General features: G+C 40.9%; 2 protein-coding genes across 11 annotated transcripts in view; one reads left to right on the top strand and one right to left on the bottom strand.

Moving 5' to 3' along the window:
- The window catches only part of LOC128700369 (ATP-dependent RNA helicase DDX24), a 180,549-nt gene that overhangs the window by 24,754 nt on the left and 128,733 nt on the right, over positions 1 to 27,062 (bottom strand). For 2 of the 5 annotated variants that reach the window (XM_053793525.2, XM_070100113.1), the window contains exon 1: positions 5,838 to 6,022. The exons of the other annotated variants lie outside the window; for them this stretch is intronic. The gene's annotated coding sequence lies outside the window, so the exon portion shown is untranslated. Of the gene's footprint in view, positions 1 to 5,837; positions 6,023 to 27,062 lie in introns of those variants that run through there. 5 annotated transcript variants of the gene reach the window in all.
- The window catches only part of ACC (acetyl-CoA carboxylase), a 72,714-nt gene continuing 63,014 nt past the window's right edge, over positions 17,363 to 27,062 (top strand). For 2 of the 6 annotated variants that reach the window (XM_070100107.1, XM_053793522.2), the window contains exons 1-5: positions 21,137 to 21,473; positions 25,180 to 25,322; positions 25,537 to 25,666; positions 26,159 to 26,326; positions 26,693 to 26,824. In XM_070100107.1, the coding sequence (XP_069956208.1) occupies positions 21,320 to 21,473; positions 25,180 to 25,322; positions 25,537 to 25,666; positions 26,159 to 26,326; positions 26,693 to 26,824 (727 nt within the window). In that variant the 5' untranslated portion in view covers positions 21,137 to 21,319. The other 4 variants (XM_070100111.1, XM_070100109.1, XM_070100108.1 and 1 more) reach the window with 4 other exon arrangements.

The raw sequence follows: 27,062 nt of genomic DNA, 5'->3' as shown, positions 1-27,062 counted from the left end.
ATAGGAGGCAATAAGGTTCAAGCCAAGGAAAGTAATTGTTGTATTTATTTTAATTATGGGAAAATGCTAAACCCACATGAGTCACATAGCACCTGGGGAATGGGAGGCAATCAGGTACAAGCAAAGTTCCTTAGATCAAGAACCCTCAAAGCATCAGGGAATAACAGGTCCACTTTCTTGGATTAAGAGCCCCTAGCCAGAATCAAAGACATCCCCTTGAAATGCCAATGGGAGAATGGATCCACTTTCTTGGATCAAGAGCCCCTCACCATCATCAAGGAACCTCCCTTGAGAAAATATTACAACAAAGCAGTTTCTACCTTGTTTTATCATTATCATTATTATGATAATTAAGTTTATCCAGGTATACACAGTTACATAGATTATCATATACATAATTATTTTTATTTTTACAATCACAACTAAGCATTAAACCCACAAGGGTCATACAGCAAATTATACTCCAGGTTATATACCAAGGGTCAAATATACATATGACATATATACCAAGGGTAAAATATACATGTGACACATATATACCAAGGGTAAGATATACACGATTTATATATACCAAGGATAAAATATACATGATTTATATATACCAATGGTAAAATATACATGACATATATATACTAAGGATAAAATATACATGATTTATAAATACCAAGGGTAAAATATACATGACTTATATATATACCAAGGGTAAAATATACATGATTTATATATACCAAGGGTAAAATATACATGATTTATATATATATACCAAGGGTAAAATATACATGATTTATATATACCAAGGGTAAAATATACATGGCTTATATATATACCAAGGATAAAATATACATGATTTATATATACCGTTGGACAATAAAGCAGACTGTAAACGGATGGGTTTGTAGGCGCCCTTATAAACACAAACATTAAAAATCAGGAACGTGACGGTAAGCTGTCCAATATACAAAAAGAGTTAGAAACAGAAATACAAATAGCTAGAGCTTCATTTAAGGTTATTAATATAATATTCAAGAGGTTGCTAGTAGAATTGCAGTAAATCAACCATTCACATCATTATGAAGCTGTGTGTAGTCTGTGGTCAGTCAAACAAACGGGCTTCCACATGGATAAATTGTCATTTTTGTGGAAATTGGTGTCACGCTCCTTGTGCAGATATCCCAGAACTAGCTACAAGCAGTATTAAAACAGAGAAGTGTTTTTGGGTATGCCCAAATGAGGAAAATCTGTGGACTAAAATCACAAGGGTATTAAAAGAGGACAACATCAAAGCTGCTTTCATAGAAAACCTGGAAGCTTTCTACAACAGATGGGAACATAAAAAGTCTGGGCTGAATGGTACTGCCCTTGATACTGGCCATGTAGTCACAAACTGTAAGGCTGGAGGTGATGTCCTGGTAGTCAGTAAATGTGGGGCTGATAGTGCTGTCCTGGGAGACAGTAATGGTGAAGCTGGAGGTGCTGTCCTGGGAGACAGAAATGGTGAAGCTGGAGATACTGTCCTGGGAGACAGTAATGGTGAAGCTGGAGATTTTGTCCAGGTAGTCGGGAATTATACGCAGGAAGGAATACATATAAATGACCTCATAGAAGACAGGAGCCATAGTAGGGAAACTAGTGTAGTCAAAGATAAGATAAAACCAATATTGCAAACAAGAAATACCGCAGGAAATAGCAAACAAGAGGACTCCAATAGCAATAGTGAGGATAAATTACCAAAAACAACTGGTGGGAGCTCCATTGTTGGTGCTAGGGAGGATAGGAATAAGACAGGGAAACATGCACCAACAGGGAATACAGTCACAGAAACCCAAGGCAAACGGAAACCAAGCCTGTGCACATACTATGCACTTGGTATCTGCTGGCATGGGAAATCTGGAAAAACAGATGGGACATGCAACTATGACCACCCTAGAAAATGTCATGTCCATATGACAACAGGAAAATGCAAACTCCCTTCCTGTAAGCTTTTTCACCCTGAAATGTGTACCTCTTCAGTACAGGAAAGACTGTGCTATAACTTAAATTGCCAGGCATACCATCTAAAGGGGACAAAAAGATACAAAACATCCAGGCCATGGGAAAACCTGGGTAGCCACAGACACTCAAGAGGGAGAGGTTTTTTAGTGCCAGGAAGGAAAAAAAACTGGCAGGAAATGGCAGAAATCGTACACCAAATCCAGTCATTCCTGGAGTGGAACCACAGTCGATGGCCTCCACTCCAAACCAACAGATACAGATACTAATGCCGGAAAAAAAATCCCCCCCCAGTACCAACAATACCACCAGTCCGATAACATTCTTCTTTGCAAATATACAGGGTCTAAAGCCAGCAACAAACAACAAAATACCTTTCATCCGTGGACTGCTTGCAGAGGCAAAGGCAATGTTCGCGGCTTTCACTGAGACCCACATAAAGGATCACTTGGACAACGAAATATGGATCCCAGGTTACAACCTATACAGATGTGACAGAGTGAACAGGCAAAAGGGGGGGGTTGGCCTGTACATTGCAGAGTCACTTGTTTGCACAGAACTGCTTAATGCCTCAAATGACGTAGTGGAAGTTTTAGCAGTAAAGGTCGAGAACCAAAACCTAGTCATTGTGGTAGTCTACAAGCCTCCGGATGCAACTTCCCAGCAATTCCAGGAACAGCTGTTAAAAATTGACCACTGTCTGGAAAATCTTCCAGCTCCTGCACCCAACATCTTGCTCCTGGGGGATTTCAACTTAAGGCACCTAAAATGGAGGAATATAGCAAATAATATTGTTGCAGAAATAACACCAGGAGGCAGCTCTGATGAAAACTCACACTCACACGAGCTTTTAAATCTCTGCACAAAATTCAATTTAAACCAGCAAATAATAGAGCCTACTAGACTGGAGAATACACTAGACCTCATATTCACTAACAATGATGATCTGATAAGAAATGTCACCATATCAAAAACAATATACTCAGATCACAACATAATTGAGGTTCAGACATGTATGCGTGGAGCCCCAGACCGACAAAATGAGACTAGTCACGAGGGAGCATTCACCAAATTCAACTTCAATAACAAAAACATAAAGTGGGACCAAGTAAACCAAGTCCTAACCGATATAAGCTGGGAAGATATACTAAGCAACACAGACCCAAACTTATGCCTAGAACAGATTAACTCGGTGGCACTCGATGTATGCACAAGGCTTATTCCTCTAAGAAAAAGGAGGAGTAGATGTAAAATAGAAAGAGACAGGCGCTCCCTTTACAGGCGACGGAAAAGAATAACAGAGCGGCTAAAAGAGGTCAATATATCTGAAATGCGCAGGGAGACACTGGTCAGAGAAATAGCAAGCATCGAACTTAAGCTAAAAGAATCCTTTAGGAGTCAGGAATCGCGGGAAGAACTAAAAGCCATAAATGAAATCGAAAGAAACCCAAAGTATTTCTTCTCCTATGCCAAATCAAAATCGAGAACAACGTCCAGTATTGGGCCCCTACTTAAACAAGATGGGTCCTACACAGATGACAGCAAGGAAATGAGTGAGCTACTCAAGTCCCAATATGACTCAGTTTTTAGCAAGCCGCTAACCAGACTGAGAGTCGAAGATCAAAATGAATTTTTTATGAGAGAGCCACAAAATTTGATTAACACAAGCCTATCCGATGTTATCCTGACGCCAAATGACTTCGAACAGGCGATAAATGACATGCCCATGCACTCTGCCCCAGGGCCAGACTCATGGAACTCTGTGTTCATCAAGAACTGCAAGAAGCCCCTATCACGAGCCTTTTCCATCCTATGGAGAGGGAGCATGGACACGGGGGTCGTCCCACAGTTACTAAAAACAACAGACATAGCCCCACTCCACAAAGGGGGCAGTAAAGCAACAGCAAAGAACTACAGACCAATAGCACTAACATCCCATATCATAAAAATCTTTGAAAGGGTCCTAAGAAGCAAGATCACCACGCATCTAGAAACCCATCAGTTACACAACCCAGGGCAACATGGGTTTAGAACAGGTCGCTCCTGTCTGTCTCAACTATTGGACCACTACGACAAGGTCCTAAATGCACTAGAAGACAAAAAGAATGCAGATGTAATATATACAGACTTTGCAAAAGCCTTCGACAAGTGTGACCATGGCGTAATAGCGCACAAAATGCGTGCTAAAGGAATAACAGGAAAAGTCGGTCGATGGATCTATAATTTCCTCACTAACAGAACACAGAGAGTAGTCGTCAACAGAGTAAAGTCCGAGGCAGCTACGGTGAAAAGCTCTGTTCCACAAGGCACAGTACTCGCTCCCATCTTGTTCCTCATCCTTATATCCGACATAGACAAGGATGTCAGCCACAGCACCGTGTCTTCCTTTGCAGATGACACCCGAATCTGCATGACAGTGTCTTCCATTGCAGACACTGCAAAGCTCCAGGCAGACATCAACCAAATCTTTCAGTGGGCTGCAGAAAACAATATGAAGTTCAACGATGAGAAATTTCAATTACTCAGATATGGTAAACATGAGGAAATTAAATCGTCATCAGAGTACAAAACAAATTCTGGCCACAAAATAGAGCGAAACACCAACGTCAAAGACCTGGGAGTGATCATGTCGGAGGATCTCACCTTCAAGGACCATAACATTGTATCAATCGCATCTGCTAGAAAAATGACAGGATGGATAATGAGAACCTTCAAAACTAGGGAGGCCAAGCCCATGATGACACTCTTCAGGTCACTTGTTCTATCTAGGCTGGAATATTGCTGCACACTAACAGCACCTTTCAAGGCAGGTGAAATTGCCGACCTAGAAAATGTACAGAGAACTTTCACGGCACGCATAACGGAGATAAAACACCTCAATTATTGGGAGCGCTTGAGGTTCCTAAACCTGTATTCCCTGGAACGCAGGAGGGAGAGATACATGATTATATACACCTGGAAAATCCTAGAGGGACTAGTACCGAACTTGCACACGAAAATCACTCATTACGAAAGCAAAAGACTTGGCAGACGATGCACCATCCCCCCAATGAAAAGCAGGGGTGTCACTAGCACGTTAAGAGACCATACAATAAGTGTCAGGGGCCCGAGACTGTTCAACTGCCTCCCAGCACACATAAGGGGGATTACCAACAGACCCCTGGCAGTCTTCAAGCTGGCACTGGACAAGCACCTAAAGTCAGTTCCGGATCAGCCGGGCTGTAGCTCGTATGTTGGTTTGCGTGCAGCCAGCAGCAACAGCCTGGTTGATCAGGCTGTGATCCACCAGGAGGCCTGGTCTCAGACCGGGCCGCGGGGGCGTTGACCCCCGGAACTCTCTCCAGGTAAACTCCAGGTAAACCAAGGGTAAAATATATATGACTTATACATATACCAAGGGTAAAATATACATGATTTATATATACCAAGGGTAAAATATACATGACATATATACCAAGGGTAAAATATACATGACTTACATATACCAAGGGTAAAATATACACGAGACATATATACCAAGGGTAAAATATACATGAGACATATATATACCAAGGGTAAAATATACATGACGTATATACCAAGGGTAAAATATACCGACATGTGACTTAAGACACGATATGGTATTTATTTACAAGACGTTTTATCCACCAGGGACTTTATCAATGAGTAATAAAATCCTCGGTGGGTGAAACGTCTTCTAAATACCACAAACCTCATATCATTACTTATCGACACGTTTCGACCCTGCGTATTATTATACACTCAATTATTATAATCAAAAAGAAGCGCTAAACCACAAGGGTTATACATCATTATACACAAAAAGAAGCACTAAACCCACTAGGTACCTTAAGTATATCTTGGGGATAAACGCAAAAGTGTTAGAAAGTTTAAGCTTGAAAGCTTAAGATATAAACGTCCTTTGTAATCTTCTACTTTATTTTTCTCCCCTGCAGAGTTTTCTTAGAGATTTCTTAAGATTTTCTCCTTAGGAGCCTCCAGCAGCCTCCTTTCTCCTCCATTTGTTTACAACTCGCCTCGTGTCTACAATATTCACCTGTACCAGGAACCCAATTTTTCTCATTTATAGTTTTCGTTAGAGAAAAGCATATATTTTTTATTTATTTATTTATTCTTGGCATATGTTTATTTTTTGAAAGTAGTTTTGAGACTATATTTACGTTTAACGATAAAAATATTGCAACTTTTTAAAATATTCACGTGCACCAGGGTCCCTACTTTAGAATGTACTTGCCTATTTGTGGTTGCAGGGGTTGAATTACAGCTCCTGGCTCAGCCTCTACTCTAGTCGCTACTAATCCACTCCTTCCCTGCTCCAAGGCCCTTATCGTACCTTATCTTAAAGCAATTTATGGATCCTGCCTCCATTATGTCAATCAGTTTATTTAGGCACAGTTACACATAAGTACAATTAACATAGTGTAAATTACCTATGATAACCCAAAAAAGTAACACAAAATTACTTATTTTCATGGGGGTCCTTGATTTCTGTCTCCAGAGATAAGCTCTTCATTCCACAAATGCCTCAATATTCCACCAACCTGTTTTTTTAATCTAGTCTCCTCGTTTTTCATAGACCCTTCTACTGACCCACTCCAAAATATTTAAATACCTCCTCTTCCTTTATATTGTCTCCTTCCAAACTGATATCCAATTCTCAATAGCCTAAACTTTTAAGCTACTCTCTTCACCTTACTCTTGTCTCTGTTCATTTATAAATTCCAGCCTTGCTCAGTCACCCAAACTCGTCCACTAATCTTTGGAAATGAGTCACTTTGTTTGACCTTTTTGGGGTGATGCTAGTTAATTTACCCATGTTTCTGTGTATGATAATTTGTGTAGCTATATTTATGTGTGCCTGTACCTGCTTACTAACTTATCAGAGCCTTGAGTAAAACAGTGACTGGCAAAGAACATCTATGGAAGCACTCATCTTGCTTCAGATTTACAGAAAATCCACAAAGGAGAAAAGAGAAGCAGGTGCTTGGAATTTAGTGATGTATCGGACATCCGCATCCGTGGAGCATCCGCATGATTTCTCACATCCGTATCCGCATTTTACTGTAAACATATGCATCTGTATCCGAATCCACGGAACATCCGCACAATTACTTACATCACCATCAGCATCCACAGAACATCCGCACTATTTCTTACATCACCATCAGCATCCGCGGAACATCCGCACTATTTCTTACATCACTATCAGCATCCGCGGAACATCCGCACTATTTCTTACATCACCATCAGCATCCGCGGAACATCCGCACTATTTCTTACATCACCATCAGCATCCGCAGAACATCCGCACTATTTCTTACATCACCATCAGCATCCGCGGAACAGTTAGTTTAATATGTTTATTATGCACCCCATACCCATCCTGTGGGCGGTAGTCAAAAGATTACAGAGGTACATAATTGGTCCAGGGACTGGACTCCAAAGTTTTGATAGCTGAGCAAGTTACAGAGGTAATGAATTCACAATTTACAAAGGTAATGAACTCACAAATTACAAAGGTAATGAACTCCGGGTAGGTCTAGTCACAATCATGACAAGTTACAAAGGTATTTACAGATTGCCAGTTTTACCGCGGAACATCCACACAATTTCTCACATCCACATCCGCAACCGCATCCGCAAAATAAGTGAGACATCCTCATATACCTCCGCATCCGCGGATATCTACATTTTTCACATAAGATACATCTCTAGTTTGGATGTCTTAGAAAAACCACCTTTAGTGCGAGTCGGTGGAGATGAACAAATATCTTCGGATCTGAGTTTTCTGAAGTGGTAATCTGCATTTATTTCACTTGTGGGGGGAAGCACTAAGCCTGCAAGGGTCTTAACAGAATCTAGAATGGAATGGGAAGATAAGATAAGATTTCGTTCGGATTTTTAACTCCAGAGGGTTAGCCACCCAGGATAACCCAAGAAAGTTAGTGCGTCATCGAGGACTGTCTAACTTATTTCCATTGGGGTCCTTAATATTGTCCCCCAGGATGCGACCCACACCAGTCGGCTAACACCCAGGTACCTATTTGCTGCTAGGTGAACAGGACAACAGGTGTAAGGAAACGTGTCGAAATGTTTCTATCCGCCGGGAATCGAACCCGGGCCCTCCGTGTGTGAAGCGGGAGTTTTAGCCACCAGGCCACCGGGAAGTAGATCAATGGCTTAATAATGGCTTAATAATGGCTTAATAATAATATCTTTATTTTTACAAGTACATGTACAAGGTATACAGTCCTAGTTGACATCAGTGACATATTACTATATAGAAAGCCACTTGTTATGCTGAGCATTTCTGGCATATTAGATCAATTTTGTCCCAGGATGCGACCCACACCCAGGTACCCAGTTTTACTGATGGGTGAACATAGTCAACCGGTGTAAGGAAACAAACCCAATGTTTCAACCCTCACCGGGAAGTGAACCCGGACACTCAGTGAGTGAAGAGAGATCTTTTGCTACCAGACCACGGGCCATCGACTTAGAATAGAGACTATTTATCGACATCAAGGTCACTTTTACCCCACTACACTTCCCCGCTTGTAGGAATTACAGGTTACAAATACCTGGTTAGTTTATAAGTAAGTAAGGCATCCTAGGGCCTAAGGTGATTTAGGAAGCCAGGGAAAAGGCGCTGGTTAAATACTGCTTAAGTTTATTTAGGTACAGATACACATAAATATAGTCACATAAATGATAATACCTAGTAAATTACCTTGAATAAACCCAAAAAAAAGTCAGATGAAGTTACTTTTTTCCATTGGGGTCTTTGATAGCGCAAGTTTTAGTGTACCCAGTATTAAAAACTAATTAAAAACGGAGATTTACTTAATGTTTTTTTAAGTAGATTTCTTATAAATTTATAATTTAGCTTAAATTAAGAGACTGTATTTAAATCCATATAACAGACGAATGTACCTATTATTTTCATATATATATATATATATATATATATATATATATATATATATATATATATATATATATATATCCGTATGTATAAATGTTACACACAAACAGGCGTAGAAAAATTTTGGTAACCTATAACACACTTCACACATCTGTATTTTTTACCAGCTTGAAAAACTCGTCTCCAGCTCATGCAAAAACTTGGACAACCAACGTCACTTGAAAGTTTCTGGTGTGGATAAAAGAAATGATTCTTTCATGGTCATGATGTTGCTGCAGGATGTGTGTGTGTGTTTTTATTATTAACACACTGGCCGATTCCCACCAAGGCAGGGTGACCCGAAAAAGAAAAACTTTCACCATCATTCACTCCATCACTGTCTTGCCAGAAGGGTGCTTTACACTACAGTTTTTAAACTGCAACATTAACACCCCTCCTTCAGAGTGCAGGCACTGTACTTCCCATCTCCAGGACTCAAGTCCGGCCTGCCGGTTTCCCTGAATCCCTTCATAAATGTTACTTTGCTCACACTCTAACACCACGAACGAGTGGTACTGATCAATAACAACACTGCGCTAGCCAAGGATTCGAACCCATGTTGTACTGGCCTGCCTCATGGAAAGCGAGAACCACATGACGGTGGTGGTCCTCTGGTTTAAAGCGTCATGTGGTTCTCGCTTACCATGAGGCAGGCCAGTACAACATGGGTTCGAATCCTTGGCTAGCGCAGTGTTGTTATATAGTCAGGATAACCCAGAAAAGCTGAACAAATATCGATCCTATTGAATCCACGGCGAGGCGGGACGTATGGGCAAGCCTTCAAACACATTCTGCCCGTGTTACCTTAGCAGTAAATAGGTACCTTAGGAGTTTGCCAACTGTTGTGGGACGCATCCGGGAGAAAGGACCCAGTGGAAGGAACAAGCCACACTGCCTGGCTTCCTTGAGCTACCCTGGGTTATTAAACCTCCGGGATTATTCATCCGAATAAAATCTTCTTTCCCTGAATAAATCTCTTAATAAAATGTGATTGTTTATATAAGTTTTTTTTTAGTGATTAGGCAACAATCACATACCAGATTAACCATACCACGGGCGGGGTTAGAACCCGCGATCAGAGTCATAAAACTCCAGATTACTGATTAGGCAAACAATCACATACCAGACACATGCTGGGAATATATGAAAATGCATTTAAGAGTTTAATATCTTTAATATGCAGGTCATACCTATGGTGTGGATGGTAGTCGAAGTAATAGAGAGGTACATAATAGGTCCAGAACGGGTGGCAGAGTTTTGATTGCTAAATATGATAATAATAATAATATCTTCACTTCTACAAGTACATGTACGGGGGCGTTGACCCCCGGAACTCTCTCCAGGTAAACTCCAGGTATACAGACCATAGCTGACATCAATGACATACTACTATATAGAAAGCAAGTTACAGTAGTAATGAACTATTTATAATATGTTTATATCATGAATTAAATCAACAATATATTACAGTGTAGACCATATGTGGTTTTTAATTAATGGTATTATGTTTTATTTTAGCAGGTTATGCTTGATTTTAAAGGAGTTAAAGTGGTTGTGCGTTATTTACAATAGGCAAAGTCAGGATAATTTCCCAGAATGGTTGGTAGTATACCACTGTGGATAAAATACTTTGACGTTTTTTAAATATATGTAAATGTGTAGTCTCCGAATTCATTAATATTATCGCATTCCAGCACATAATGACGCAAGGTGTGACGCAGTCCAGCACATAGTGACGCAAAGTGTGACAAAAGTCCATCTGGCAAAGTTTACATTTGGCTATGTCATTCTCAGCTGGTGGTGCTGATGCAGCCTCCCAGAGATGCTTGTAACCTAGCCGGAGCCGGGCGATAGTGACATGTAAGTCTGCTTATTTTTTGGATGCATCATAGACATGTGACTCCTCCCGCATGACAGAATTAAAAAGGTGCACTGACTGGGGTCAGTCTCTCTCATTCTTAAGTCAATAAAGTTCATATGAAGCTCTTCTCGTATTATTGTTCTCAAACTGTTGACTGACAGACCAATATTGTACTCTACTCCCTCCTGGAAGTCCTTTGCCAGTTCATCAGCTCTGTCATGCATACGACGACCAATGTAAGATGAAATCCACAAGTGTACTCTGGCTCTACTGTCTGCAGTCTTATCATACCTGTGTCTGGCTCCTGACACAAGTATGCCATAATTAGTACTCAAGAAGTTAAGAGCATATCTGGATGATCAAGAATCAGTAATAATTAAGGCGTCAACCTTTGATACATGCACGTATCTGAGTGCAAGGAATATATATCAAACAATTCAGTTTGAAGGGTAGAGGCATGATACAATTTCTATACCAGAGCCATCACTCTGACAACAGCAGCACTTCCAGCTGCACCAGTGGATTGGTATACCTGGAGTATACCTGGAGAGAGTTCCGGGAGTCAACGCCCCCGCGGACCGGTCTGTGACCAGGCCACATGGTGGATCAGGGCCTGATCAACCAGGCTGCTACTGCTGTCCGCACGTAATCCAACGTACGAGCCGCAACCCGGCTGGCCAGGGGGAGGGGGAATGAGGGATAGTAGTTTGGAATGAGGTAATTTCCCATGGTGGCGAAAAGTGTCCCTGTTGCCTTACTTGACATAGCTCATGTGTATAATTCATTCAGCGGTCAGTTTCAGTGTTTATGATTCATCTAGAGGAGGGCTGACAAATTTTTAATCCCCATTAAGGGGTTAAAATAATCTTAAATGGTGGTTGAAAAAGGTTACATGCAACCCTAATAAATTAGAGTCTAGTGTAGTCAATAGGTTTTAGACCCCCATTAAACAGCTATTCAAGTCTTCAAAGAGAGGAACTTTACTGAGACCTTTCGCCTCCTGTGGACAAGTTGCTTCGGACACTGAAGATGGTCCACGGGCGTAACATCTCGACAAAGTTCCTCTCTGCAGCTCTGTCTGCTTTTGCTGTCTGTTCCTGTTTACCACTCTGTGTGAAAATGTCATGCAGAGTTATCAGTAATGTTGCGCCTAAGGGAAACAGAATGATTCTCATGTTCACAACACAGCACTGCCTGTGATGATGACTTTCAAGTTTATTCTTGTGACCGATTGCCAGTGTTCTTTTACTCTCCCTGCCAGGCCTGCCACCATGTTGACTCACTGGTCAACCAGGCTGTTCCTGCCATTAATAATAGTAGCAATAGAAGTAATGGTGTTAGTAGTAGAAATAGTATGAGTAGTAGTAGTAGTAGTAGTAATAGTGGCAGTGGTAGTAGTAGTAGTAGTAGTAGTAGTAATAGTAGTAGTAGTAGTAGTAGTAGTAGTAGTAGTAGTAATAGTAGCAGTAGCAGTAATATTATTATTATTATTATAATCAAGGGGGAAGCGCTAAACCCGGAGGATTATACAGCGCCTGGGGGGAGGGGATGTGGAAGGCATTCAGGCTTAATTCGGGAACTGGAGCACAGATCCAATTCCCAAAATCAAGAGCCCCTCACCAACATCAAGGAACCTTCCTTGAGGGAAGTAGCAGTAATAGCAGTAGCTGTTGTTGTTTCTGTTGTTATATTTTAGGTGTGTTCTCCCTCAGGATGGTAGAGAGCGACCATCCAGAAAGGAACTAACGTCTTCATAATTACAAGTGTGAAATGGAAGCCTGTTAAACGTTTCCCACTCTGACAGGATTGCTGGCGTTGTCTTCCCCCTTCAGGAGCATATAAAATGAGAAGTCTGTGTTACAGATTTATATTTACATACTGTATACATTACTTTTACCTCTCTGTTTGCTTCTTCGTAGTTCTTGTGTACAGTTCCCCGGGAAAGTAGGTTAGAATTCATTCTCGTAGGCCATGCATGTCATAGGAGGCTGAATACTTCTTTTTGCTGTCTGCAGTTATTAAAAAAAATGAGCTTAGGATTGGAATTAGTAGAGACGAGATTTTAGCTGGGAGAGGGATGATTTAATATGCTGTTGGAGTGTGAGCATAGCAAAATATGTGAAGAAATTCAGGGAAATCCATCTGCTAGACTGAAGTTTAGGAGGTGTGAGGCGCAAGACAGATAAGTAGGGATGTTAGATCGGGAGAGTTGTTGCACTCCGGAAAGATAGCGACTGTACGAGTGGTGGTAAAAGAGTTTTTTCTTTGGGTTACCATGCTTGGCTGAGAGACATCTAGCTAGGGCCTGAGCCCTAAACTACAATGTACAATTTAAGTAAGATTATGCTGCTGAAATTGCACTATTGTGCCCAAAAGTCTCCGCATCAAGTTTATACATGCGAATATATTCATCAGTCCACATACTTAAAATTTAAGAAACAAAAATAGAAGCAAATAAATTCTGCTTTATTTCACATACATGTACTCACCCATATGTGGTTGCAGGGGTCGATTCATGGCTCCCGGCTCCTTATGAATGATAATAATATCTTTATTTACCTGGAGAGAGTTCCGGGGGTCAACGCCCCCGCGGCCCGATCTGTGACCAGGCCTCCTGGTGGATCAGAGCCTGATCAACCAGGCTGTTACTGCTGGCTGCACGCAAATCAACGTACGAGCCACAGCCCGGCTGGTCAGGAACAGACTTTAGGTGCTTGTCCAGTGCCAGCTTGAAGACTGCCAGGGGTCTGTTGGTAATCCCCCTTATGTATGCTGGGAGGTAGTTGAACAGTCTCGGGCCCCTGACACTTATTGTATGGTCTCTTAACGTGCTAGTGACATGTACAAGATATACAGGCTTAGCTGACATCAATGACAGACTACTATATAGAAAGCCGCTTGTTGTGCTGAGCATTTCGGGCAAATTAAGTCAGTTTTGTCCAGGATGCGACCCACACCAGTCCATTAACACCCTGGTACCCATTTTAAACTGATGGATGAACAGGGACAGGGGCAGCAGGTGTCTTATGGAAACACGTCCTTAATGTTTTCCAGCCGTACTGGAGGAGATTCGAACCCCGGACCCCAGTGTGTGAGCTGAGTAAGCTAGCGACACCGTATAGGCATATAGGACACCGTATAGGCATATAGGCATGTTTACAGTACTTGTCAAAGGAGGTCGTGCAGAGGGCAGTGATGGGCAATTCCCACAATCACCTTCATAGCTCTACAAGGTCGTGTATTCTCGCTCTCGTTTTAAACTGCAGCTTCCTCTCAAACACGTCTGAATAGACCAATTTTCTCATTACTCGGTCAAACACCGGCAGGCTAGAAATGGACTCCATGGGACGTCGCTGGGAGGGAGGGAGAAGCAACAAGTCCTGTGGGACACCGACGGTCAAAGGTAGTGGGGCTACAACTAGTGTGCTGGAACTGGAACTAGTTGACGGGAATGGGTCCTGCTACAAGAATAGTGTGGAGGAACTAGAACCCATGTTCACCTGCCTTCCAGCATACATAAGGGGGATTACCAATAAACCCCTGGCTGTCTTCAGGACCTACCTGGAGTTCATTACCTTTGTAAATTGTAAGTTCATTACCTTTGTAAATTGTGAGTTCATTACCTTTGTAAATTGTGAGTTCATTACCTTTGTAAATTGTGAGTTCATTACCTCTGTAACTTGCTCAGCTATCAAAACTTTGGAGTCCAGTCCCTGGACCAATTATGTACCTCTGTAATCTTTTGACTACCGCCCACAGGATGGGTATGGGGTGCATAATAAACATATTAAACTAAATTGTCTTCAGGAGGGAACTGGACAGGCACCTTAAGTCAGTACCTGACCATCCGGGCTGTGGTTCGTAAGTCGGTTTACGTGCGGCCAGCAGTAACAGCCTAGTTGATCAAGCCCTGATCCACCATGAGGCCTGGGCATGGACCGGGTCGCAGGGGCGTTTAACCCAGGTAAAGAGCTGAAGTTTACCCCAGGTAGACCCCAGGTAGACCCCAGGTAGACCCCAGGTAGACCCCAGCTGAAAGGACTGGGTCCTACTGCTATAATAGTGATAAAACCGGACCTGAAAGAGTTTTTCCTAATTTAAAAAGAAACTAGATACATAAGTATGCTGCTAGGAATGGGTCGAGCTACAGTAGAAGACGGGTATATTGTACTTAGTTATAAGATGTCGCATGAGAGAATGTGGGAATGTGTTAATATGTGCAGTGGAAGCACAAGCACGTGACCGATTTGCAAATTATTAGTCTGAGAGAGAGAGAATTTTTTCTGAGTTGTTTACCCAATCGAATATAAGCACTAGCCGACCCACAACAGCCTAGCAACCAATAAACTCTAATAGTCTCTTAGATGAGATGCTGCTGACTTATGTCTGTTGCCTGAGACTTTCTTTCTGAAGCAGAATGTTCAGATGGTGGCCCGTGGCCTGATTGCTCTCGCATCACACAGCGAGGGTCTGCGTTCGATTCCCAGCGCGGGTAGAAACACTGGCCATGTTTCTTTACACCGGTTGTCTATGTTCACCCATCGGTAAAATGGGTACCTGGGTGTTAGTGGACTGGTGTGGGTCGCATCCTGGGAAAATGACCTAATTTGCCCGAAATGCTCAGCACAACAAGGGGATTTCTATATAGTAGTATGTCATTGATGTCAGCTGGACTGTATACCTTGTACATGTACTTGTAGTAAATAAAGATACTATTATTATTATTATTATTATTATTATTATTATTATTATTATTATTATTATTATTATTATTATTATTATTATTATTATGGAGATAAGTACACTTCCACGAGGCCTTAAACTTGTGTCCTGGCGTGGAAAATGAGAAACCACTGGAAACATTATATCCTGTCCGCACCGCCTCTTGATAAGTCTATTTTGAGAGCTACATCCATTATCACAAATTGTTTTTTATAGACAGTAAATTAACGCAACTAGAGAAGTTAGACCAGATGTAGATAAGATAATTCTGACAGGAACAGCAGCAGGACGACAGTAAAAATCGGCCTGCGATAGACTCCATTGGTTATAAGTCACTTTGACTATTTTTGGAGGGTTATCCTAGGTAATTTACATATATGTACTCTATGAAAATTTATGTAAGTGTATTTATGTGTATCTGTACCTAAATAAACTTACAGCAACGTTGCATGGGGCGAACCATTAGGGTTAGGTCAGGTTCATCAAGAAACAGGAAATGTGTTTCCTGGGTCTTAAACAGATGACCCGCCGTTGAAGCTTTTGGTCATCTGACCGAGGCCTTCCGCTGGCTTACACCTCCACCCCTTTAAAAATTATAGCTATAATTATTAAACGAACCATTAATCGCCATAACTGGCAACTTGATAGAAACTCATAAGTAAGTAAGTATGCTTACACTGACATTAAGACGTGAAATTCATAGTAAATGGGAGAGATTACGATTTTTGAGACTTTTTTCAAGTTTATTTCATCGTTTCGTTAACCATCACCGTCGTCAGGAAACACGTCTTAAAAAAAAATAGTATCTCCCATCTGCTATAAAATGAGAATATTGTTTTAATGGACCCCAATGGAAATAAGTCACTCTGTCTGACTTTTTTGGGTTATCCTAGGTTCTCTACACATATGCTGCTATGTATGATAATTCTATGTAACTGTATTTGTGTATACCTGAATAAACTTACTTACTTACTTACTTACTTACTTACTTATGCAATAAGATCACAGTAAACAGGTGATTTTAAAATATGCAAAACAACCACTCTGAAAGAATAGAGAAATTCCAAGCGCTTTCGTGACTACTCACATTATCAAGGAACTATAGTTCCTTGATAATGTGAGTAGTCACGAAAGCGCTTGGAATTTCTCTATTCTTTCAGAGTGGTTGTTTTGCTTACTTACTTATGTATTGATTACGGCTAAACAACTTGATAAGGTCACTTATCTTTATCTTTATTTTTACTGGCAAGTTGTGTGGAGGACAAGACTTATTATGATTATTAACCTGGTGGGTTAGTAAGCCAGGATAACTTAAGATAACCAAGTAATGTGGCTTTCTGGGTTATTAACCCTCAGAGGTTATTAATACGAATCTTCCTACTCTTTATTCTTCCTCCTCCTCCTCCTCTTCTTCTTCTTCTTCTTCTTCTTCTTCTTCTTCTTCTTCTTCTTCTTCTTCTTCTTCTTCTTCTTCTTCTTCTTCTTCTTCTTCTTCTTCTTCTTCTTCTTCCTCCTCCTCTTCTTCGTCTTCAGCAACAACTACTCCATTACTATTTTTAACCAAGTATTCCTCTCATCAGAGACATTTCAATGTTATCTCTTGACTGTTATCTGTTTATTTAACTTATAATAACTAGATGACCTTCCCGAGGTCTCCAGCCGAGTGATCTTACATTCTCACCTGTTTTGCGTGCTGGCTGTTTCAAGGACTGTTGTTAGGGCCTCGCTGGGCCACTCCGGGGACCACTAAATGCCAAAGCCACCTCAGGGCCACTAGCTGCAAGGGCCACAACGGGCCACGCTCCTCCAAGGACCATTGCCTACCAAGGTATCTGGCTGGACATTAACGAACCATACCACGGGCAGGATTAGAACTCACGACCAGAGAGTCTCAAAACTCCAGACCGTCGCATTACCCACTGGACCACGTTAGCCACAGGCGGGGTTCTAACCCATACCCCCGGCCGGGATTGAACCCGCGGTCATAGAGTCTCAAAACTCCAGCCCGTCGCGTTAGCCACTAGACCAGCTAGCCACAATAAGATTCATCCAACTAGGTATATTTCTACACCATAGGAAAGTTAGCACAGGCACCTCTGTGACCACAAATGCAAGTTTTTACAGACGAATCTCCAGCTAGCGTGGCCGTGACGAACTCTAGCTCAAGTCCCTTCACTGCCGTCAGCATGACTTAAGAAATCGTAATGACACGATTGCAAATAAACCATACCCCCGGCCGGGATTGAACCCGCGGTCATTACGTGTCATTACGATTTCTTAAGTCATGTTGACGGCAGTGAAGGGACTTGAGCTAGAGTTCGTCACGGCCACGCTAGCTGGAGATTCGTCTGTAAAAACTTGCATTTGTGGTCACAGAGGTGCCTGTGCTAACTTTCCTATGGTGTAGAAATATACCTAGTTGGATGAATCTTATTGTGGCTAGCTGGTCTAGTGGCTAACGCGACGGGCTGGAGTTTTGAGACTCTATGACCGCGGGTTCAATCCCGGCCGGGGGTATGGTTTATTTGCAATCGTGTCATTACGATTTCTTAAGTCGGGTTCTAACCCCACCCGTGGAATGGTTTGTTTGCAACCGTGTCATTATGATTTTGTGAGTCATGTGGGCATTACGTTTATTTTATACAAATAGATAGTTTTCCTTGTAAGCTTTACAAGGAAATAATCATTTTCATTTTCATCTAACCGCTACATCTGAGCCCAGAGACTGCCATGATTACACTCCAACAGCCAGCCAAATCTCGAAATCCAATTTGTCTCCACTCACTCCGATCTGACATAATCACACATGTCTGCTAGATGCTCAAACCTATACCTCTCAAAACCTTTACACCCTCCTTCAATCTCCTTCAAAAGGACACTGCCTTGATGCCAGAGAAGGGCTCTTGATCCTTGGATTTGAAGCTACCCTCCTTTACCCTATAATTTGTAAAGTAAAAGGACACAAGTGCAACTAATGTGACATTTATTGTGGCAACGTTTCGCTCTCCAGGAGCTTTATCAAGCCATTCAATGGCTTGATAAAGCTCCTGGAGAGCGAAACGTTGCCACAATAAATGTCACATTAGTTGCACTTGTGTCCTTTTACTTTACATATTGTCGGTAATTCTACCAACTTTATTACTACCCTATAATTATAACCATAATTTTTAAAGGGGTGGAGAGGTAAGCCAGTGGAAGGCCTCGGTCAGATGACCAAAAACTCCAGTGGTGGGCCATCATATGACTAAGACCCACGTCAGGAAACACTTGTCCAGTTTCTTGACGAACCTAACCTAACCTAACCTAGCCTTCCATTACCTTGGATTAAAATTACTTTTCATTTCTCAGGTGCTGAACAACATTCAAATTCAAATTCAAATTCAAAGTTTATTCTCTATAAAGATTACAATGTTGAATTTACAGAATTTGGTTGTTGTGTGGTTTACATATAGTTAAATAATGATTACAGAGTGTACCACTAGAACACCTAGCATGGCTAGGCATTTCGGGCAGACTTAGTTTAATTCTTTATTTTAAAATATTACAAATTATGAGGTAAGTTGGTATTATGGCTAAGTGACTAAATACTAGTTTGTGAGTTTAGCAATGTGAATGCTTTTGTTTTGGCACAGTACATAGTTTCAGTATTGGAGTATCACAGGATTCATTATTTTAAGATTGAGATTAATATTTCTGTTTATGGTCAAATGAGTGAGTGAGTGTAAGTGTGAACCACCAGGTGGTATTCGTGTAGTTAGTTGACGGGGTGTATCAGGGAGATAAGATGTTTTCTAATGGTAGTTTTGAAGGTGATGAATGTGTCTGCAGTTCTAGAGTTCTCAGGTAGGGTGTTCCAGATTTTAGGGCCTTTGACATACATTGAATTTTTGTAAAGGTTTAGTCGGACACGGGGAATGTCGTAGAGATGTTTGTGTCTGGTGTTATGCCTGTGGGTTCTGTCACAACTATCAAGAAAGCGTTTTAGGTCAAGGTTGATATTGGAGTTTAAGGTCCTGTAGATGTAGATTGCACAGTATTAAGTGTGGATGTACTGAACAGGGAGTAAGTTTAGATCTATGAAGAGTGGGGGGGTGTGTTGCCAGGGATGGGATTTAGTGATTATTCTTACTGCAGCTTTTTGTTGGGTTATTATTGGCTTTAGGTGTGTTGCTGCAGTTGATCCCCAAACACAAATAGCATAGGTGAGGTATGGATAAATAAGTGAGTGGTATAGTGTGAGAAGGGCATTTTGCGGCACGTAGTATCGTATCTTGGAGAGGATCAAAACTGTAGTAGTAGTAGTAGTAGTAGTAGTAGTAGTAGTAGTAGTAGTAGTAGTAGTAGCAGTAGTAGTAGTAGTAGTAGTAGTAGTAGTAGTAGTAGTAGTAGTAGTAGTAATAATAATAATAATAATAATAATAATAATAATAATAATAATCGAGTGATACCCAGGAACTTGGGTGGAGTGGTGCAGATTCGATCCTTCGTCCGAGAATCTCGATATATACACTTTAATTGCACTTAAATTGTATTGCTAGGTGAAGAGAGGCAGTAGGTAAGGTAACTTACCCACCATAGACTACTGTGTCCTGCGCCAGACACTGACCACTGAGCTACGGGTCCTCTAAATAAAAAGCTTGTAGGCCTACTGGTAATTACAAAATATAGATTTCTAGCTTCTGCTCCAAACATTGGCCACTGAGCTACGGGTCCCCTCCATCAAATGCATGTAGGCCTGCTGGTAATTACAGACTATAATGCCTTTATATAAAAACCCTCCTCGCATTGTCCCATGAAAGAGAATGGTCTCGGTGAAATGTGTATATTGAAAAAAACCCTCCCACTTCCCTGACGTCAGGTGGTACGATCATGGCACCATTAACTACCCAGCCGCAGGTAACACGTGCCCTTATTATCTCTGAATTTCACTCGTTCCTCTTTGTTTTTGGGAAATGTTTTGACCGGGTTTTATTCGTATTACCTCTCGTTTATTTGAGTATGTTATCAATTGATTACGGTGGTTATTTTGGCAATACAGAGCAAAAATAAAAATCACGATGACAATTTGTGGCAATTTCTCCCGGATGATGCCAACTTGTGCTAAGACTTTATATATTCTATTAAACCTAAATAACTTAAATGACTATAGTGAAATCATATTAGGATAATATTTAGTTATTTATATATATCATTTTATGAGAGATTTAATGCGTATTTATATAATTTACAAAGAACTATCTGTCAATAATTTCCATGACTAGAACCGTCTTACAAAAAGTGAATTTTATTTTTATATATAAGTGGGAATTGTTTAATAGTTGGGATGTGTATAGAAGTTTTATTAATTGGTAAAACATGTGCACGGGATTGATTGTGGGGTGCACAAAGAGGGGAGATAATTGAGTTTTATATCGGTAAAGTTGAGATTACGGAAGGTGGATATAAGATGGAGGAGAGGTGGAGGGAGGCAGGTTAGGGTGACAGCTGCTGCTGCTTCTCCCATCACTTAGTGAGGGAAATCAGTGAGAATCTTGACTGGGATGAGGTGAGATTCATCTCAGGTATGTGTGAGGTTCATCTCAGCTGAACCAGGAGGCTGGAGGCACCTGCTGACCCACATTCTACCCCTTAAACCCCTTAACCTGAAATACCTCCCCATAATTTCTCAATATTATTCTCTTGTCATGGAAGAAAAAAGACAAGAGTGAGAATTATCCGTGCTAAAGTGACTTTGTAATGTCCACTTGAGTGGCTGGTCAGGGATGATACAAACTTTACGAAGATACTTCAGGGCGGCCATCAGAAATGTTTTCTCGGTGATATTCTATGTTATTGGTGAAGTGTTTTTGGGACACCCATTAATGGTGCATGGACACCCCCTCAGGGGACACCAGGACACACAGGAAACCCTGCCAGGTAGCAGCTCTTGACCCCTCCATTATTTCATTTTCCTCACGTTTACTCTTCACTGAAATTAAGATTATTTATTATTATTTTTTTTGTTGCCAGGGCCTCCAGTTTCCGGTATTTTCTTTCATTTCACCTCTTTCTATTTACTCTTTTTCTTATTAAAACTAAAAATCAACAGTTATTTCTTCAACAAATTATTTTGGAAGTGTCAGCAAAAATATTTTTTTTTTATTTTTGGGGACCCGAATTATATTATCACCTTAATTTTTTTCTAACTTGCTTTTAATACTATGTATTAACGTTTTAAAATAATAATAATAATAATTAATAATAATAATAATGATACTGTAGTTTTTAAAGGCCATACCTTATGGGTTTTCGGATAATTGTGCATTTTGTGTATGTGATTTGAAGATGTAGATTTGAGACGTAGATGAAGTCACAGGAGACGTAGAAGTTACGGGAGACGTAGAAGTTACGGGAGACGCAGAAGTCACGGGAGACGCAGAAGTCACGGGAGACGCAGAAGTCACGGGAGACGCAGAAGTCACGGGAGACGCAGAAGTCACGGGAGACGCAGAAGTCACGGGAGACGCAGAAGTCACGGGAGACGCAGAAGTCACGGGAGACGCAGAAGTCACGGGAGACGCAGAAGTCACGGGAGACGCAGAAGTCACGGGAGACGCAGAAGTCACGGGAGACGCAGAAGTCACGGGAGACGCAGAAGTCACGGGAGACGCAGAAGTCACGGGAGACGCAGAAGTCACGGGAGACGCAGAAGTCACGGGAGACGCAGAAGTCACGGGAGACGCAGAAGTCACGGGAGACGCAGAAGTCACGGGAGACGCAGAAGTCACGGGAGACGCAGAAGTCACGGGAGACGCAGAAGTCACGGGAGACGCAGAAGTCACGGGAGACGCAGAAGTCACGGGAGACGCAGAAGTCACGGGAGACGCAGAAGTCACGGGAGACGCAGAAGTCACGGGAGACGCAGAAGTCACGGGAGACGCAGAAGTCACGGGAGACGCAGAAGTCACGGGAGACGCAGAAGTCACGGGAGACGCAGAAGTCACGGGAGACGCAGAAGTCACGGGAGACGCAGAAGTCACGGGAGACGCAGAAGTCACGGGAGACGCAGAAGTTACGGGAGACGCAGACAAAGTCGCAACAGACGCAGACGACGTCACAACAGATGCAGACGACGTCACAACAGCACAGACGAAGTCAACAGATGTAATCAAAGTCAACAGATGTAGATGAAGTCGCAACAGACGCAGACGAAGTCACAACAGACGCAGACGAAATCACAACAGACGCAGACGAAGTCAACAGATGTAGACAAAGTCAACAGATGTAGATGAAGTCGCAACAGACGCAGACGAAGTCACAACAGACGCAGACAAAGTCACAACAGACGTAGACGAAGTCACAACAGACATAGACAAAGTCACAACAGACGTAGACAAAGTCACAACAGACGTAGACAAAGTCACAACAGACGTAGACAAAGTCACAACAGACGTAGACGAAGTCACAACAGATGTAGACGAAGTCACAACAGACGCAGACAATGTCACAACAGACGCAGACGATGTCACAACAGATGCAGATGAAGTCACAACAGACGCAGACGAAGTCACAACAGACGCAGACGAAGTCACAACAGACATAGACGAAGTCACAACAGACGTAGACGATGTCACAACAGACGTAGACGAAGCCACAACAGAAGTAGACGAAGTCATAATAGACAGATGAAAATGCAGCAGACGTGAACGAAATCACAACAGACGTAAACAACGACACAGCGCACGTAAACGAAGTCGCAACAGATGTAAACGAAGACAGCATAAGTAAATGAAGACAAGACATAAGCGAAGACACAGCACATGTAAAAGATGACGCAGTAGACGTAAATAAAGACCGATGAAGTAAAAGTCATATTATTACTAATATTACTATAGTTAATATTCCTAATATATATCCTTTTATTGTAACTGCCCTTTTTGGGCTGTCCTAGGTTCTTTACACACATGATAAATTAGACATATATGTCTAATTTATCAACTTGTCGGTTCTCTGAACCATTCATCTACATATTTACACATATGCTACTATGTATGATAATCTATGTAGCTGTATTTGTGTATACCTGAATAAACTTATTTATATGTTTTAACTTTAAAGGCTTTAAATAATAAGATACTACAAGGACCCCAGTGGAAATAAGTTACTTTGACTTTTTTGGATTAAGTAAGTTTATTTTGGTACAGGTGCACGTAAGTACAGTTACGCAAATTATCATACGTAGTGACATGTATAAATTACGTAGGATAACCCAGAAAAATCAGAGTGATTTGTTTCCATTGGAGTCCTTGAGTTTATTTCTACTAGGTGTTTTCCTACGTAATCTACACTATGTATGATAATGCACTTATGTGTACCTGTACCTAAATAAACTCAAATATTAGCAAAATATTATTACAAATGTGCAAAACTTCTTGAGTTAATCAACTCTTAGTATTGAATCATGTCCTTCACCTGGCCAGATGTAAGCGAAGACTTTTTTTTTGGATTATCCTAGGTAATTTATACACGTTACTAGGTATGATAAGTGTACTTGTGTACCTGTACCTAAATAAACTTGTTTACTCATGTCTACTGATGGCAGAGTAAGGTTAAGTTACAGTGGCCTATTTTAGATTGGGTTAGGTGGAATTTTTTTTACCATTTGCAAAGCAAATTAACATCTGATCATTATACCCAGCTTAATATTGTGCAGTACAAAAATTGCTGGCTGAAATCTGCAATGGAGCAGGTGTTTACTATTACCTAAGTAAAATATATATTGATGTTTTATTAAGTGAATTAAGTTTGATAATTTTGTGAGTTTTGTCAGATTTTTGGGACAACCTCAGTTGAAATCAACCACATTACATGGCTTTTTTTGGTTATCTTGGGTTAATAGCCCTTTTGGTTATCCTGGGTTAATAGCCCTTCCCTCCAGGGTTGAGTAACTCTAATGATGTCTTCTTTTCTTGACAAGGGAGGTTTACCAAGGTAACTGTAGAGTGAGATTGAATTATAGTTAAAAAATGAAGAGTATAGCAAAAGGAGAAATTATACTATTACAGTGTCCAGGCTGGTGAGTTCCTTGTTTTTTGTGGTGTTACCAGGTGACCGAGAAATCTGAATATTTTACCTGCAATGGACTGATGGCACCTAAGGGTTATCAGTGGTATTTTGCCAGAAGATCAACTAGTTTGTGAGGTATGCTATTGATACCAGAGGTAATAGGGCATATCCACCACAAGACCTAGTCTCAGACTGGGCCGCAGGGGCGTTGACGCTTGTAACCCTCTCCAGGTTATCCTCCAGGTATATATAGTGGTACAGGTGTGACGTTTTGGCAGTCCCTAATTATATACAGGCCTGGGATTGGTGGGGAGGAGGTAACAAGGTTTTTTTTCTGCGATGTTCTTGAAAGAATTTGTCTGGCTCTGGTGAGGAAGGTTTTGGTATCCTTGTTAAAGAACTTCAGAGGACATATATGCCTACCAGGCTTTTAGTAGCTGATTTTGTGAAGCTGTTTGTTGAATACTTTACAGGTTCATATGTATTTGTTTTTTTTAGAGGACAGCTTGTTTATATTTAAATGACTCTTATAGATAAGTTTAACAAAGCTTCTAAACACCTTAATTTCTTTTTTCAGAAACACAGACTGAATTAAACCCAGAACTCAGCATGGCAAAAATAGAGCAGATTAATGTTCGTCCTCCAGATCAGAAGGAGTTTACTGTTGCCACCCCTCAAGAATTTGTCAGGAAGTTTGGAGGCAAAAAAGTTATCACAAGAGTAAGTCATGAACACTATACTGTATGGTATTACATTTACATTAATGAAGTGACAATTCCAGTACTGTAACTGACAAATTTGGAGATACTGTAATACATTATGCATTATGGTCATTTGCATTATTACAGATGCACAGTATTGTGTTAATGTAAATTTTTTTTGCCATACATAATGTGAGACAAATGCTTTAGTTAATAATAAATATTTTGAACAGATCCTCATTGCAAACAATGGCATTGCTGCAGTTAAGTGTATGCGTAGCATACGCAAATGGGCTTACGAAGTGTTTAGAAATGACCGTGCCTTTCATTTCATTGGTATGGTAACCCCAGAGGATCTTAAAGGTATGGTATAATATTTTAAATGTGTGATTGATTATTTTGGCAAGTCATGTGAAATGTATGATGGGGAGTTAACTGAAGTGTATTTTATTCTTGCTTAATATGAAAACTTATTGTGTTAGGCAGTATTAGTGACAAAATTTAAATTACTTTGGTTATTCATGCTCAATAATGGTTTGAATTTGTTGATCAGAACTTGAAACTCTAAGCCAGTGCCATGTAATCAAATTTGTTTCTACATTATTAAGTATAATATGCTGAGTTCATTGTTATGGCAAGATTTCTTTAAGTATTTAAGTGAATATTACAGTTTAGTGTTCACACTTATTTCCCAGTATTCTATAGTACCAGTTTTTTGATAATAGAAAAAATATGATACAAAATATTTTTGAAAGGCAAGTTTAGTGCACATTTTCAGTTTAATTTGTCATAAAAATTCACATTAAAATTTGGCAGGAAAGAAATTTGTAAGGTAATTAATTTTTCTATTTTCAGCTGGAGCTGAATATATCAAAATAGCAGATACAACAGTGTGGGTGCCTGGAGGTGCGAACAACAACAACTATGCCAATGTGAAACTCATTCTTGACATTGCCACCCGTTATGATGCAGATGGTGTCTGGGCTGGGTGGGGTCATGCCTCTGAATACCCTGAACTTCCAGGTAAGCATGTTTCTTTTACAGTATACTGTCTCATTCACTCTTGCTCTAGTTAGCTTTCTCTCAAGCTCCCTCTCTAGCTCCCTCTCTAGCTCCCTCTCTAGCTCCCTCTCTAGCATACTCTCCTATTGTCTCACTCTCTCTCCCTCTGTAGCTCTCTCTTTCTCTCACTTGCTGCCCCTCTCTAACTTTCCCTAGGTCTTGTTAGCGCTCTAGCTCTTGCTCTGGATTACTCTTTTGCTTCCTCTCAATCTTGTTCTCTAGCATACTCTCTAGCTCACTCTAGCTTCCTCTTCCACTCCCTGTTAATGTATATATTTTGAGTACAGTACTTCTTTTTGATCTTCAGTTTCATTTATTTTGTAACAGCAAAGCTACACAAGAATGGTATTGCTTTCATTGGTCCACCTGAAAAGGCTATGTGGGCCCTAGGAGACAAAATTGCATCCAGCATAGTTGCCCAAACTGCTGATATACCAACACTTCCATGGTCTGGCTCAGGTTAGTGTGCAAGATTGTTGTGTGTACTGTGATTGCAAGTACTTGTAGCCATTTTTCTTATGTAGCATGTCTTTAATGGTAATGGTAGTTTTTTTTTTTTTTAACACATTCATCTTCCACAAGGTAGAGTGACTCGAAAAAGAAGGAAGCCTCATAAAGTTTTTTTTTCATTTAGTAATTTATACAGAAGGGGTTACTAGCCCCATGCTCCTGGCATTTTAGTCGCCTCTTATGACAT

The sequence above is a fragment of the Cherax quadricarinatus genome, chromosome 71 (genome assembly GCF_038502225.1).
Source record: "Cherax quadricarinatus isolate ZL_2023a chromosome 71, ASM3850222v1, whole genome shotgun sequence".
Lineage (NCBI taxonomy): Eukaryota > Metazoa > Arthropoda > Malacostraca > Decapoda > Parastacidae > Cherax > Cherax quadricarinatus.
The sequence above is the reverse complement of the archived record's forward strand: the minus strand, read 5'-3'. Positions and strand labels throughout refer to the sequence as shown.